The 12,544-nt window shown below is 35.7% G+C and overlaps 1 protein-coding gene across 1 annotated transcript in view; it reads left to right on the top strand.

Annotated features, from left to right (window-relative positions):
- LOC102766147 (transcription factor SOX-5) overlaps positions 1 to 12,544 on the top strand; it is a gene marked incomplete at its 3' end in the record, with an annotated part of 290,659 nt that overhangs the window by 190,469 nt on the left and 87,646 nt on the right. The window contains exon 6 of the mRNA XM_015560611.1: positions 4,205 to 4,273. Within this exon, the coding sequence (XP_015416097.1) occupies positions 4,205 to 4,273 (69 nt within the window). The remainder of the gene's footprint in view (positions 1 to 4,204; positions 4,274 to 12,544) is intronic.

Below are 12,544 nucleotides of genomic sequence, written 5' to 3'. Positions count from 1 at the left end.
GATATTTGAAGAAATATAAGAAGAATAATTTGATAAATAGTTACTTGTATGTCAAGCCAGTATTTCTTAGCTAGGGTGATTTGGTCAAGCATTTAGGCTCAGATTGAAATGACACACAAGACACCGCCATATTAATATCTTGAGCCCAGAGTGTTCCATACAGAGAAATAGCAGGTGTATAGGCCTTGACTTAGAGAAGGGGTGAAATCATGAGAAAATGGACATGAACTAACGGTAGATCCTTGGAGATACTGGTATACAGCTGCTAGAGAGAGGAAAATGAACAAATTCAGAACCAGGAATCTATTATATTTTTCATTTAGATTCTTGTTGGCTTTAATAGTATGGCTTCTATGGAGCTTTTGTAGAAGAAATCAGACAGTCAGAAATGACATGTAGAAGAACTGACAAGTAGTGAGAAACTGGTAACAAAGCATAAGAACTATTACTTAAAGGAAAATTGCTAGTAATAAGGGGAGATAGAGGGCATACATAAGGTAATTGTCCATATAGAGATGGGGCATCGTTTAGAGGGCTAACGTCCCATGTTTTGTGCTCAGTCCACTCACCATTCACACTGGAGGAGAGTCATTGTTTAGTCAGAGGTATTCAGTACTCCCCAACATTCCAAACTGCTCTCAAAATGTAAACTAGCATAGTTGAAAGGGGTAAAGAAATATTCAGAATATATTTGAAGAGATCCCCTATTTTCAATTTATTCTCTCTACTTGGTGGTTCATATCTGCTTGAAAGATGATATTTTTATTTTAAATGAAATGCTTCATCATTTTCTTTCAATATATATTTGTCCTGTTATTGGCCATGGCCCATATCTCTCTTTCTTTACCTTCCTATAAAAAACAAAAACAAACACACACACACACACACACACACACACAAAAAAAAAAAAAAAAAAAAAAAAAAACAGGTGAGAATGCTAGCCTGTGACAGTCTAGAGAAACATCAGTCTTGTCATGTATGTTTTTAACTTTCAGTACCTTCAGACATCTGAATTCTAGAAAATTCTGGGCACATCTGAAACTGTAGCTCAGATGGGGTTATTTCTTTGTAAAGAATCCCCACCTTGGTGGGTTTGAGGGTCCCTAAAACTTTGAACAGCCACTAATGGAGAGCAAGGTTCCTTTCTTTCTCTCTCACATTCTGGCCCATCCCCAAATATCATCACTAGGTTCTAGAATTTTCTACTTTCTCTGTCATTCTCCTTTGAACTCTAGAAATCCTTAAGTTTGTCTAGAGTGTCTTCCCTATATTGGAGAGATGCCTGGCAGTGATGCCTGCTCAGCCTGCTAGAAGATCCCTCCTGAGGGCTGCAGGTCAGCTTTCCAGAGCCCATCTGCTCTCCCAGGTCCTCTCTTCCATGCGTTTCTGACATGCATAGTCAACACTGTTGTGGTCACTGCTCTTTTCATCAGGACACAGGGATATCTCTGAATGACATTTAGTATTTATTCCTTAAGATACAGGTTAGGTTCATCTTCTCTTGAGGGTTTCTTTTCTGACTCTCCTCTTAACACTCCCTACTTAGCACAGCACAGGCCTCCTCTGCACACTCTAATCTTCCTCTGACAGCCCCTAGAGATGCTAATGTCCTTGTTGGCTGATCAGCCTTTCCACCAGACCGTGACCTCCATTCCACGTTCATCCATTCGACAAATATCTATTGGGTACCACATTGATCTCAGCTTTTGTTATAGTTACTGGGATCCGGCAAGGAACGAAACAGACAAAAATCCCTCATGTATTGAATTCTAATTGGTAAGAGATAGACAACAAATTAAAATGTAAAATATAGTATATGTTGATAAGGATTATGGTGAAAAAAATAAAGCAGAGAGTTAGGGATGAAAGTGCTGGGTAGAGGGGCTCTTTAAAGGGAGTCATCAGGGAAGACCTATTGATTGACAGGGTCATAGTTGAGTAAAGAATTACAGGGGATGAGGGAGTGAATGAACCAGTTATCTAGGAAAAGAGGGTTTCAGATGGAGGGGAAAGCAAATGCAGAGGCTCAGAGGCTGGAGTAGCCTCGGGAAGTGGGAACATCCTTGGTGTGTTCAAGAGACAGGAGAGAAGTGTGGCAAGAGTGGAGTGACAAAGGAAGAGAAGGAGAACATGAAATCAGGGAGATAGGAGGCTAGATTATATTGGGCTTGCAGGCATGACATGGCCTTTCCTCTGAGACAGAGTGTTTTGAAATGATGAATAACATGACAATTTACCTTGTCAGAGGATCTCTCCAGAGCAGTGATGGCGAACCTTTTGAGCTCGCCGTGTCAGCATTTTGAAAAACCCTAACTTAACTCTGGTGCCGTGTCACATATAGACATTTTTTGATATTTGCAACCATAGTAAAACAAAGACTTATATTTTTGATATTTCTTTTATATATGTAAATGTCACTTAACAGAGAAAAATCAACCAAAAAATGAGTTCATGTGTCACCTCTGACACGCGTGTCATAGGTTCGCCATCAGATGCTGGTTTATAATAGGTTGTGGGGAACAAGGGCAGAAGCAAAAAGAGCAAACAGGAGGCTATCACAACAATCCAGGCAAGAGGGAACAGTAGCTTGGAACAGGAAGAAGTATGGAATGGTATGAAGTGGTCAGTTTCATGATAAATCCTTAATATCAACTGAAATATTGGGGTGTGGGAGGAAAGAACTGGAACTTAAGGAAGAAAAGACATTCCCTTTTCTACTATCTCATTTTCTACCTTTCTGCAGAAAAAAATGTTTTTACTATATTCCTAAGATAAAAGAAAACATTACAATAAACATAGTTGTACTGATGTCCATAAGGGAAATTGAAAGTTCAATGTGCAGCCATGTAGACCCACCCCCTTCATACCGGTTCTTTCATTCATAGTAAAGGACTCTGCTTGTATTTTATCCTCAATTTTTAGCCTTCTGATACTGAATTTAAGGAAATACATTTTTCAATGAAAATGGCAGTGGCAAGGATAAGAACCAGTGCTTACTTATGAGAGGGTTATGTTACATTCTCATGAGAAGGTAGCCTACCCTTTATCATGCAATAAGGCGTTTTAAAATTCTCTTCTCATCTAGTCAATCAAGCATTCTACATTAACTATTCAGGCATTTTGCAAATGGTGAGCAAAATATGCATGACCTATACCATAGTACATATTAAGTAAGAGGATATTATCAGAGCAAATAACGGATGACGGTGCTAGTTGCTGGCATTTCAGATGACTACCTTTCAGATGACCACACTGAGGGCTAAATCCTAAGTTTAGTTTTTAACCTGTTGAAGTACCTTTGGGAATGTCATTGGCTAAGTGGGTCTGAAGCTGGAAGCAGAGGTCTAGTCTGCAGAAACAAATTTATAAGCACTTGGCATACATATGGGAGTAGGTATAGAGGTAAGAGAATTGAGTCTGAAATTAAGCCTATAGCACCACAACAGTGGATAAGCCTTTGAAGGTGACTGAGAAGGAACACACTGGGACTTAGAAGCAAAATGTACTTAGAAGCATGGTGTACTAGAAGTCAAGGAAGAAGGTGCGGGAATCACTGAAAGCCTTGAGTGTTGCATTCTGATGAAAGGTCAAAAGGTAAGGATTAAAAAAATCACTTCACAGTTTAAAAACTGGAAGTGACTGGTGACTTTATTAAGAATCATTTTAGTTGCGGATGGGAGCAGGAATCAGGATGGAGTACGTTGAGGAGATGGCAGTTTAGAGGCAGAAATGAGGACAGTATTTACCAAAAAACAACAACCAACAAACATAAAAACTCAGTAAGATATAAAGCATCTTACAATAGTTTGTGCTACTCTGAATTCCTGGGTCACAAACCCCCCCTGTTTAATCAATACTCTCATAGAAAACAGCTGAAAATGTCAGAGATAGTATCTTCTTAAGATATTGCCAGGAAGTGGGATTTTTGAAATGAACATTTCATACTGGATTAGATCACTGGTGTAGTGTTTTCGGGCATCATTCCTCTTAGGCCAAAAGAACCATAATGGTTCCTGAAGATTGAATGTCTTAACTGATCCTACTTAATGATGAACCGCTGGTACTGTACAGGCACAAGCATTTCTATTTGCATCAACTTAGTAATCGGTGTCAAATCAAACTTTGAGAAACAGAACATTGGTAGTTTCCCCATGGGACTATAATAAATACACTTTGAATTTTTCCATGTGCTATTTCTCCACAGATTGCCAGACAACAGCAGCAACTTCTACAGCAACAACACAAAATCAATTTGCTTCAGCAACAGATCCAGGTCAGAAATCATAATTTCATACATTCTTCCAACTAAAAAATGCATATTTGTTTCTCATTTTTAGATGTACCTGATTGATATGAGCTAGAGTAAAAATTACTTTCAGCCTAATTCATGTTGTCTCCAGTGCCAGGAGAATCATACAGTGGTGGCCCTGTCATGGGCCCTCCTGTGTCAGGCAGCTTCAGTCTAAGCAAGCTGACCGCAATTTTCATCCCATATTGAAGGGAAATTAATGTTAGAAATGTTTCATTTTCTCTGTTGTTTCATATTTAAAATGTACCTGTAAATGTGTTCTTAATGGCAGAGGTGCAGGGAAACCAAAGCAGAAAGGTAGAGTGGGTTTTCAGTTAGTCATGGCAGTAAGAATTTTTGCAGTATGTTCAAGAGCCATGTGCGATAAAGGTTGAAGTTAGGGAACATACGATTTGGTGTTCAAGTAGAATCTTACCTTTAATATTGACAGTGGGCTCTATAACCTCCATATTTTTCTTATGTGGAAATTTACAATGATAAGCAGCATCAATAAAGAACAAAGAAAGCGGTTGTATTGGTAACAGAAGGAAAAAATACCTTGCCAGTGATGTCTTGTCTCTACCACTCACTAGTGTCATGAACTTGGACAGAATTTGTATCCCTTCCTGAAAATTCTTTTTCTAGAAGCACTTATTTCACAGAGCGTTTATGAGGATTTAATGAAGTCATGGATGATGGCTTTAGGGTAGTGTCAAGACAAATAGTAAGTGTTCAATATATACTCGCTGTGACTAGCAAGGAAAGGAACCTGAGTCATGGATCTATGAATTCAACCCTGTGTAACTTCATTCATCTGGAGGCAACTATTAGATTTGCAGTCAGATTATCTGGGGAAACATTCATCATACTCTTGAAGCTTTACCTTGGGAATCCAATATATTTTATTAAAAGTGAATATCATAAATGACGGAAGAAAAGGTGTCAAAATTATTTCATTCGTTTGTTAATCATGTTTAGACTTCTTTGTCAACAGAGTTTATTCCGTTGTATTTAATTGGGTCAGGTACATTTAATGTCTTTTCCCTGGATTATATAGACCACAGGGTTTACTCATTCTTGTTCTCCCTGAGATTTCAATGAACTGATCACAGCCTCAGTGAGAGCGATATATCAATGAGATGATCCAACCAAAGTCTTCACTTTCCTTAACTGTAATTATTAGAAGCATATTTCTAATGGAATATGTTCTACCAGGAGTGTGGTTGCTCAAAGGTTTAAAATTGTTAATTAGATTTCCATGTTTATCTAAGTGTGATGACTTTGAATATAGTTTTAGTTGATGGTATCAGATTATCTAGATTTAAAATGTTTTAATTATTGAAAACCTATTATAACAAAAATGTTATGGCAAGTTCTCATAAATAAGGCACAATTCCATAATCAGTGATGTGGCCCATTGCAAATCACTTGATTTCACTATAGTTTGATGAAGGTACCAATAGTTCTAAATTTTTACAATTTTTTTTATGAGACTGAGAGAGTCCTTTGTTAACCAGAATTGCAAAATTGTATCTAAACCCATATTTAAATATGTAGATGGGTAAGCTTTGTTTGACCACTTAAATGTAATCATCATCTTCCATTCATTTTTTTGGAATTATTTCACAATTATGAACACTGTGTATATAATGTGGACTTTATGCTCTGTTATAAAGACCAAATGTTGAAATGGATGGATTCAAGCCAAGTTTAATAACTTGCCCAACATCACACAACTAGTTACAAGTAGAGCTAGGATCAGAGACAAAGTTTTCTGATAGTTAATAGAAATTTTGCTAAGTATGAGCAATTTGAAAACTTAGAATTCCTATTTGATCAAAATGTTAAGCTGGTGGCTTCCACCAGTTCACAGAGTGAAAACAAAGAAACATACCCATTAGTCCCTAAAGAGAATAATGTCACACTGATGGTAATTTAGGAGAAACATTAAGAGAGATGTTGAGATATATCTGTGTACTTACCCTCTTTCTAGTTTTAGTACAGATGAATGATAATGACAGAGTCAACATCCATCAAGTTATTATTTTAAAAAAGAGTTTGGGAAGTCAGGAATGTTCCAGGTGAAAATAAGTACTGAGCAAGACTGACAATCTGAAAGGATTTCATTTTCACAGCTTCTAGTATATTCATTAACTAAAAGCATAGTTCTAAAGCATATTTTATAAATTGTTAATTTGGCACAGTCTTCAAGCACTTAATAATTATGAAAGTAATAATATATTTAACATTGTCTGTTGAGAGATTGTTCCAACAGTTATGGGAGGCACTGATATACTGGTATATGTAGAAATAAAAGATTAAGAAGGTAGAATAGATCCTGTTTTTCTCACATAAATCTTTACCATATTTCTTTTTTAGAATGTTTTCTCTCCCTTTCTTCTTTCAACTTCCATATTTCCCTTATCAGCACAGGACAGTAGGAAGAACAGCAAAAATAAAGCCTTATATAATGGAAGCCAAATAAAATATATAACAAATTTTATTATAAAATATTGTTTTGTGGATGCATATGTAATCAAATGATTACATAAGAATGTTTTATCATAGATTAAATTTTCTTTGATATCTGAAAATACATATGTTTTTTGAATTTGATCTACTTGTTTTCTTTCTTAAATATGGAGCTTTAAGACCTTGTAGAAATAAATATGCCAATTTACATTACTCATCTTGATTTCATTCTATTTTTTTACTTTTTATTCTATTGTTGCTTTGGACTTTAGAAAACAATGCGTTCTAATTCCTTTATTGATAGAATAGTAGACATCAGTGTTTCTATTCCACAAATAAGGCTTCCCTTAAAATTTTGGTTTCAATTGAAATATATAAGACATTAACTTGGTCCAAATATTGGTAAAGGCATACAATACCTTAAATTTGTTAGACAGATCTGCCTTGTGGGTTAGACTGATAAAGAGTAAGAAAGCAGGAAAAACTGTCACACTCAATGAATAGGTTAAATGACTGGAGAATGCTATTCCCCAACATTTTTCTCATTCTTTTACTGAGATCTCTTTAAAGGAGAGGTTAATTTAGACATGTTTATTTCATTTGAAGTACATGTCATTTAACTTTTACAGTTATGAACAAATTTGTATGTGCCTATATGCACACACATTCACATATTCTAATGACCAGATTATTTAAAATTTATTGGGGACTGTTAATTCTATTTTTTTTTCAACTCCAAATGAAGAGTGGTGGTAGGTTTTACTCAATTACTCATTTGAAGAGAAAATACTATAAGAATTATTTTTGAAAAGCAGTTTTAATTAATAACTTAGGATCAGTTCTTCATGAACTATTTTTCTCTCTTTAAAAACCATCCTTGGTTTTAAAATTGCAGTATTCTAATTGGACTGAAAACACATCTACTTTACTTCCTTATAGATAATTTAGAGTTATAGTTGTCTTCCAGGTTAATACATAACTCAAGATTAAAAGAAGAATTTATGTTATCTTTTGTAACATCATAAACCAGTTCATTCTACAAAAAAAAATCATATCCTAATGCCAGAAACATCCTATTAGCACTCGAGAACAGTATCATTTCTTTATGCGATTATTAATTTTAGGAACACCAAGAACTTTCAGTCTCTTTTTATTTTTTTTACTATTGGGCAATGTTTCCCTTAATTGCCCTTAAAAAAAGAACATTTTTTACATTCCAACTTACTACCTATCTAGCTAACTTTTAATGTACATTAGTATATTAATACAAATTTATAAATGTGTCAGAGAAAAATATCTTTCTAGATTTCTTTGAGGGTAAGGTTTCTACTGTAATGCTTCTGCCTACCATGGCAATATTTTTAATATATTTTATTGATTTTTTACAGAGAGGAAGGGAGAGGGATAGAGAGTTAGAAACATCAATGAGAGAGAAGCATGGATCAGCTGCCTCCTGCACACTCCCTACTGGGGATGTGCCCGCAACCAAGGTACATGCCCTTGACCGGAATCGAACCTGGGACCCTTCAGTCTGCAGGCCGATGCTCTATCCACTGAGCCAAACCAGCCAGGGCCCATGACTATTTTTCAGTAATTTTATTTTCTGACTAATCTAGCTTTTATATTAAATCAACCTATTTCTAATACTGATACTTAGGTGGTTTATGTTTCCAATAATGATCCTAGACCCATGGTTCATCTTGACCTGGTTCACTGTTACCAAAAAAATTTTAAAGTAAATGAATGTGACCTCTGTGAACTTCCATTATGGCAACAAAGTGAATGTCCCTGGAGACCAGTTTCTCTTTTATCTTGAAGCTTTGTATGGGACAGAGTTTCTACAGCTTTCTGCTGGGGAAGCATGTCCTAGTTTTACATTTTTTACTCTCTTTTAATAATAATGGAATTTAAGGTTCTTATTAGCATCTAATAGGGCCAAGTCAAACGTGTTTTACTATGAAATCCATTTACAATATTTCTAAGGGCAGATTTAAAGATGTTGTACTTCTTGTCAAATGAATATTTGTCATGATTCCCATTCTGAAATTTCAGTGTTAGAATTTTCGTAAGAGATTCCACAAATTTATTGCATTTCCCCTTCTGATAAACTTTTCCTACTGTTGTTCATTGTTTTCTCTTGGGAATAAATAATTGATACTTAGTAACTCCCTGTCATTGTTTCTGATTCCAAAATTAAGCATGTTCAGGTCTGATAATAGTTTTTGGGTTGTTGGTTCTGTCTGGAGCTAACGGCAGAGCAGAGAACAAATCTCCGTTCCTTTACATTGTTAGTTGGCTGGTGCATATTCCACAGTATGTAGGAAAGAGCTTGGTTCTTCAGGTGGCATAGAACTATATTTAACTGTATGAAATACAATTTTAGTAATGACTTAATCATTCAATTAAATGCATTCCTTTCACTCAGAGGGAGCTACTTTTAAATCCCTTTTTAAAAATACATCTCCTAATGATTACCTAATGATAGAATTTCATTCATTCATGTTATTTCTCTATGCAGATAAATATGTCTCTGAAGATAGAGATAAAGAGAAATTGATATACATATATATTTCAATTTTAGTGATATAACACATGCACATATATTTCAATTTTTATATGTATAAACAATTTAACAAACAAGTGTATGAGAGCACATTTTTTTTGGAATTAGACATACCTGAATTCAGTCTCTGCATCTTCACACCTCATCTGCTGTGTGATCTTGGGAAACAGCTTAATCCCTCTGTTTCATTACTCCTGTCTATATAATGGGAGTTACAATACTCACATCACAACTGGTTAATCTGAGAATTAAGTTGGATCATGCCTGGCATATAGTGAGCACACATTGCTAAAAATTTCTGCCTAAGTCATTAGTGGAGAAGCTCGTTCTCTTTGTATTTCTGATGATGAACAATTTAATGACTACTACCAGCAAAAGGAGAGTTTCTAGGAAAAAAATATAATCTACATGGCAGTAGCTACTGAAAACTGTACCTTCAGTGTTCCAAAATCATATAATTTTAGAATTACAAGGGACTTTTAGAAAGCCTTTATTTAGACCTAGCTCTCCTTTGGACATTCATAAACTGAACCCAAGTAAGGTTAGATTTTCCCAATGTCAACAGAAGTTGTTAGTTGTGGAACAATGGCTGGATTCCAAGTTTCTTGAGTCTTGGCTTAGCTCATTTTTATTTCACTGATATTCTACCATTTAAGGTTTAATGGCCCGAAGTTTTAAAATGAGTTTTCTTTCACTGGGCACTTATTCTTACAAAGTAAAAATACAATTTGACTTAGGCACAATTGAATGATTAAGTTGCAGTCACAGGCTCAACCAATTTGTGACAAAGGTTTCATTTTATTGGAGCCAAAGTTCTCTGAGCTTATTAAGAGTTTTGGTAATTCTTGGTAAATTATTATGCAGAACGAAATCCATTGAAATATTGTATTGAAAATATAATAACGCTAAAAGTGAAAGCATAGTACCTGACTGACCTGCTGGTTTATGATTTCTTTCTCGGAGTGTGGTAAGCTGGAAACATTTCCCCCCTCCTCAACAAGACCCCACACACATATATGAGCACAAAGAGATTGCAAAGTAACCTTGTCTATTTAAGAGACTGGAAATGCCAAGAATAAACACCATGCAATTAAGGAAGCATTTCCACCTGAGAAGGAAATGAATTAACTCCTTGAGGTCCAACTAATGATTTGCCATATGAAACAAAATATACCACAACTGGATAGAATGCAGTTCTTGGCATTCAGACAGATTAGTAGGGGAGAAACTGTGGAGATACAGAGAAGTAACTTTATAGATGACATTCCTCTCTTTCTTGTACTTTCTGGAAACAGAAGGATGAGAAAATAGGTGACCTCTTCTCACAGAGCAGTGATGATAACTACACCTGTCTGGTATTACTCAGAGGGAACTACTTATAAATCCTTTCTTTTTAAAAAATGCATTTCCTAATGATTATCTAATGTTAAAATTTCCATCATTCATGTCATTTCTCTATGCACACAAATGTGTCTCCGTAGTCAGAGATAGAGATTGATATGCACATATATGTCAATTTTTATTGATAAAATACATTCCACATGGCTAAAATGGTACAGGGGAGTAATGAAAGCAGCTGTCTAGAGCCCAGGCTGCTGTGTGGTGCCCAATATTTTTACTCAGAAGGAACCACTTTAAAATCTTAAAAGTTTTGCCCGAGGTGGGTTGGCTCAGTGGATAGAGCATAGGCCGATAGACTAAAAGTTCATGGGTTCTATTCTGGTCAAGGGACCTACCTCCCTTGGATGTGGGAGGCAACCAATCAGTAATCAATATTTCTCTCTCTTTGCCTCTCCCCTACCCTTCTATTCTCTCTAAAAGTTAATGAAAAAATGTCCTCGGGTGAGGATTAACAAAACAAAACAAAAAATCTTTAAAGTTTTTATTTTTAATAGCTTCCTAGTTATCAGTTTTATAATATAACTAGAGGCCTGATGCACAAAATTGTGCAAGAGTAGGCCTTCCTTCCCCTGGCTGCCAGCACCAACTTCCCTCTGGCACCCGGGACCCGGGCTTCATGGGAAACGTCGTCCAGTCTGATTAGCATATTATGATTTTATTATTATAGATTCCAGTGCTATTGCTGACTTATCATTTTTAAATATCGCTAACTTGGAAACAGGAGGACAATTCACTTAGTTCCTATATTGCCATCCTGACATTCCCTCCTATTCCCCTTTTTCACCTCAAAATATATGTCTTTTAAGTTCTTCCAATAAGTACTTTGAAACTTCAAATAATTTGCTTACACCTCTTTTTTTGTTCAATCAACTATACCATAGTGTCTCTTGAACTTGCCTTGTCAGATGAGGATGGCACCTCTCCTCTCGCACTCCCAGTTGCCAACTTTCATTATCTCTATGTTTACTGTAAATTTATATGTGTGTGTATGTATATGTGTGTACATACTTACCTGTTTGCTTTACCTATTGCTTAATAATAAAAGTTGAAAATCAATAAATGGTGTCGACATTAAAATATGTCTATATATTATTTTCTGAATAGTTTTAATAGAATACTCCTTATTTCCTTCATGAGTAGCTTTGTGATTTCCAATTGCCTTTATTTCCCCCTCATGTTATTTGCCTTATGATTTCTATAAATTATCAGAAATCAAGTCCCCAAGAATCCCCTTTTCCTTGACACCTGCTTCCTTGCCCTCTGTCCTCCTGCTTTTGTTTAGCCTTGTTGGTCCAGCTGGCATTCTCAGATGTCCATGTATGGCCCTCCAGAGCTGGAATCACTATTTCCAATAACATTTTCCACCTTGGGTTCTCTCCTTGCTTTGCTCCAGAACCACATTGAAGAACTTCCTAAAAGAAAAGGAGGGCCAGGGGGCGCATAGTCTGTAAAGTGTCTGGAATAAAAATGTTCAAAATATATACATGCATATATTTTTAAACTCCTACTTAATTGACAGTTTGGCTGTAAATAAAAGTCCCTTATTTTTCTTCACAGCACTAATTTCCTATTTATGTTTATTTGGTTTTTGCTGTACCCCTACCACTACCACAACACATACGTGCCCATAAGTTCTGTGGGGTCAAGTATTTTATCTGTCTTGATTACCACTAAACTGAAAATACTTATAATAGTTCCTAGCATATAATAAGAACTTTACAATATTTATTGAATGTATGAATGATTAAAGTGAGATCACATTACCTACTCTGTAGTGTACATAACAACAAGCAAACCAATAATTTTCTCCAGGGATTCAA

The sequence above is a fragment of the Myotis davidii genome, unplaced genomic scaffold (assembly GCF_000327345.1).
Source record: "Myotis davidii unplaced genomic scaffold, ASM32734v1 scaffold835, whole genome shotgun sequence".
Lineage (NCBI taxonomy): Eukaryota > Metazoa > Chordata > Mammalia > Chiroptera > Vespertilionidae > Myotis > Myotis davidii.
The sequence above is the reverse complement of the archived record's forward strand: the minus strand, read 5'-3'. Positions and strand labels throughout refer to the sequence as shown.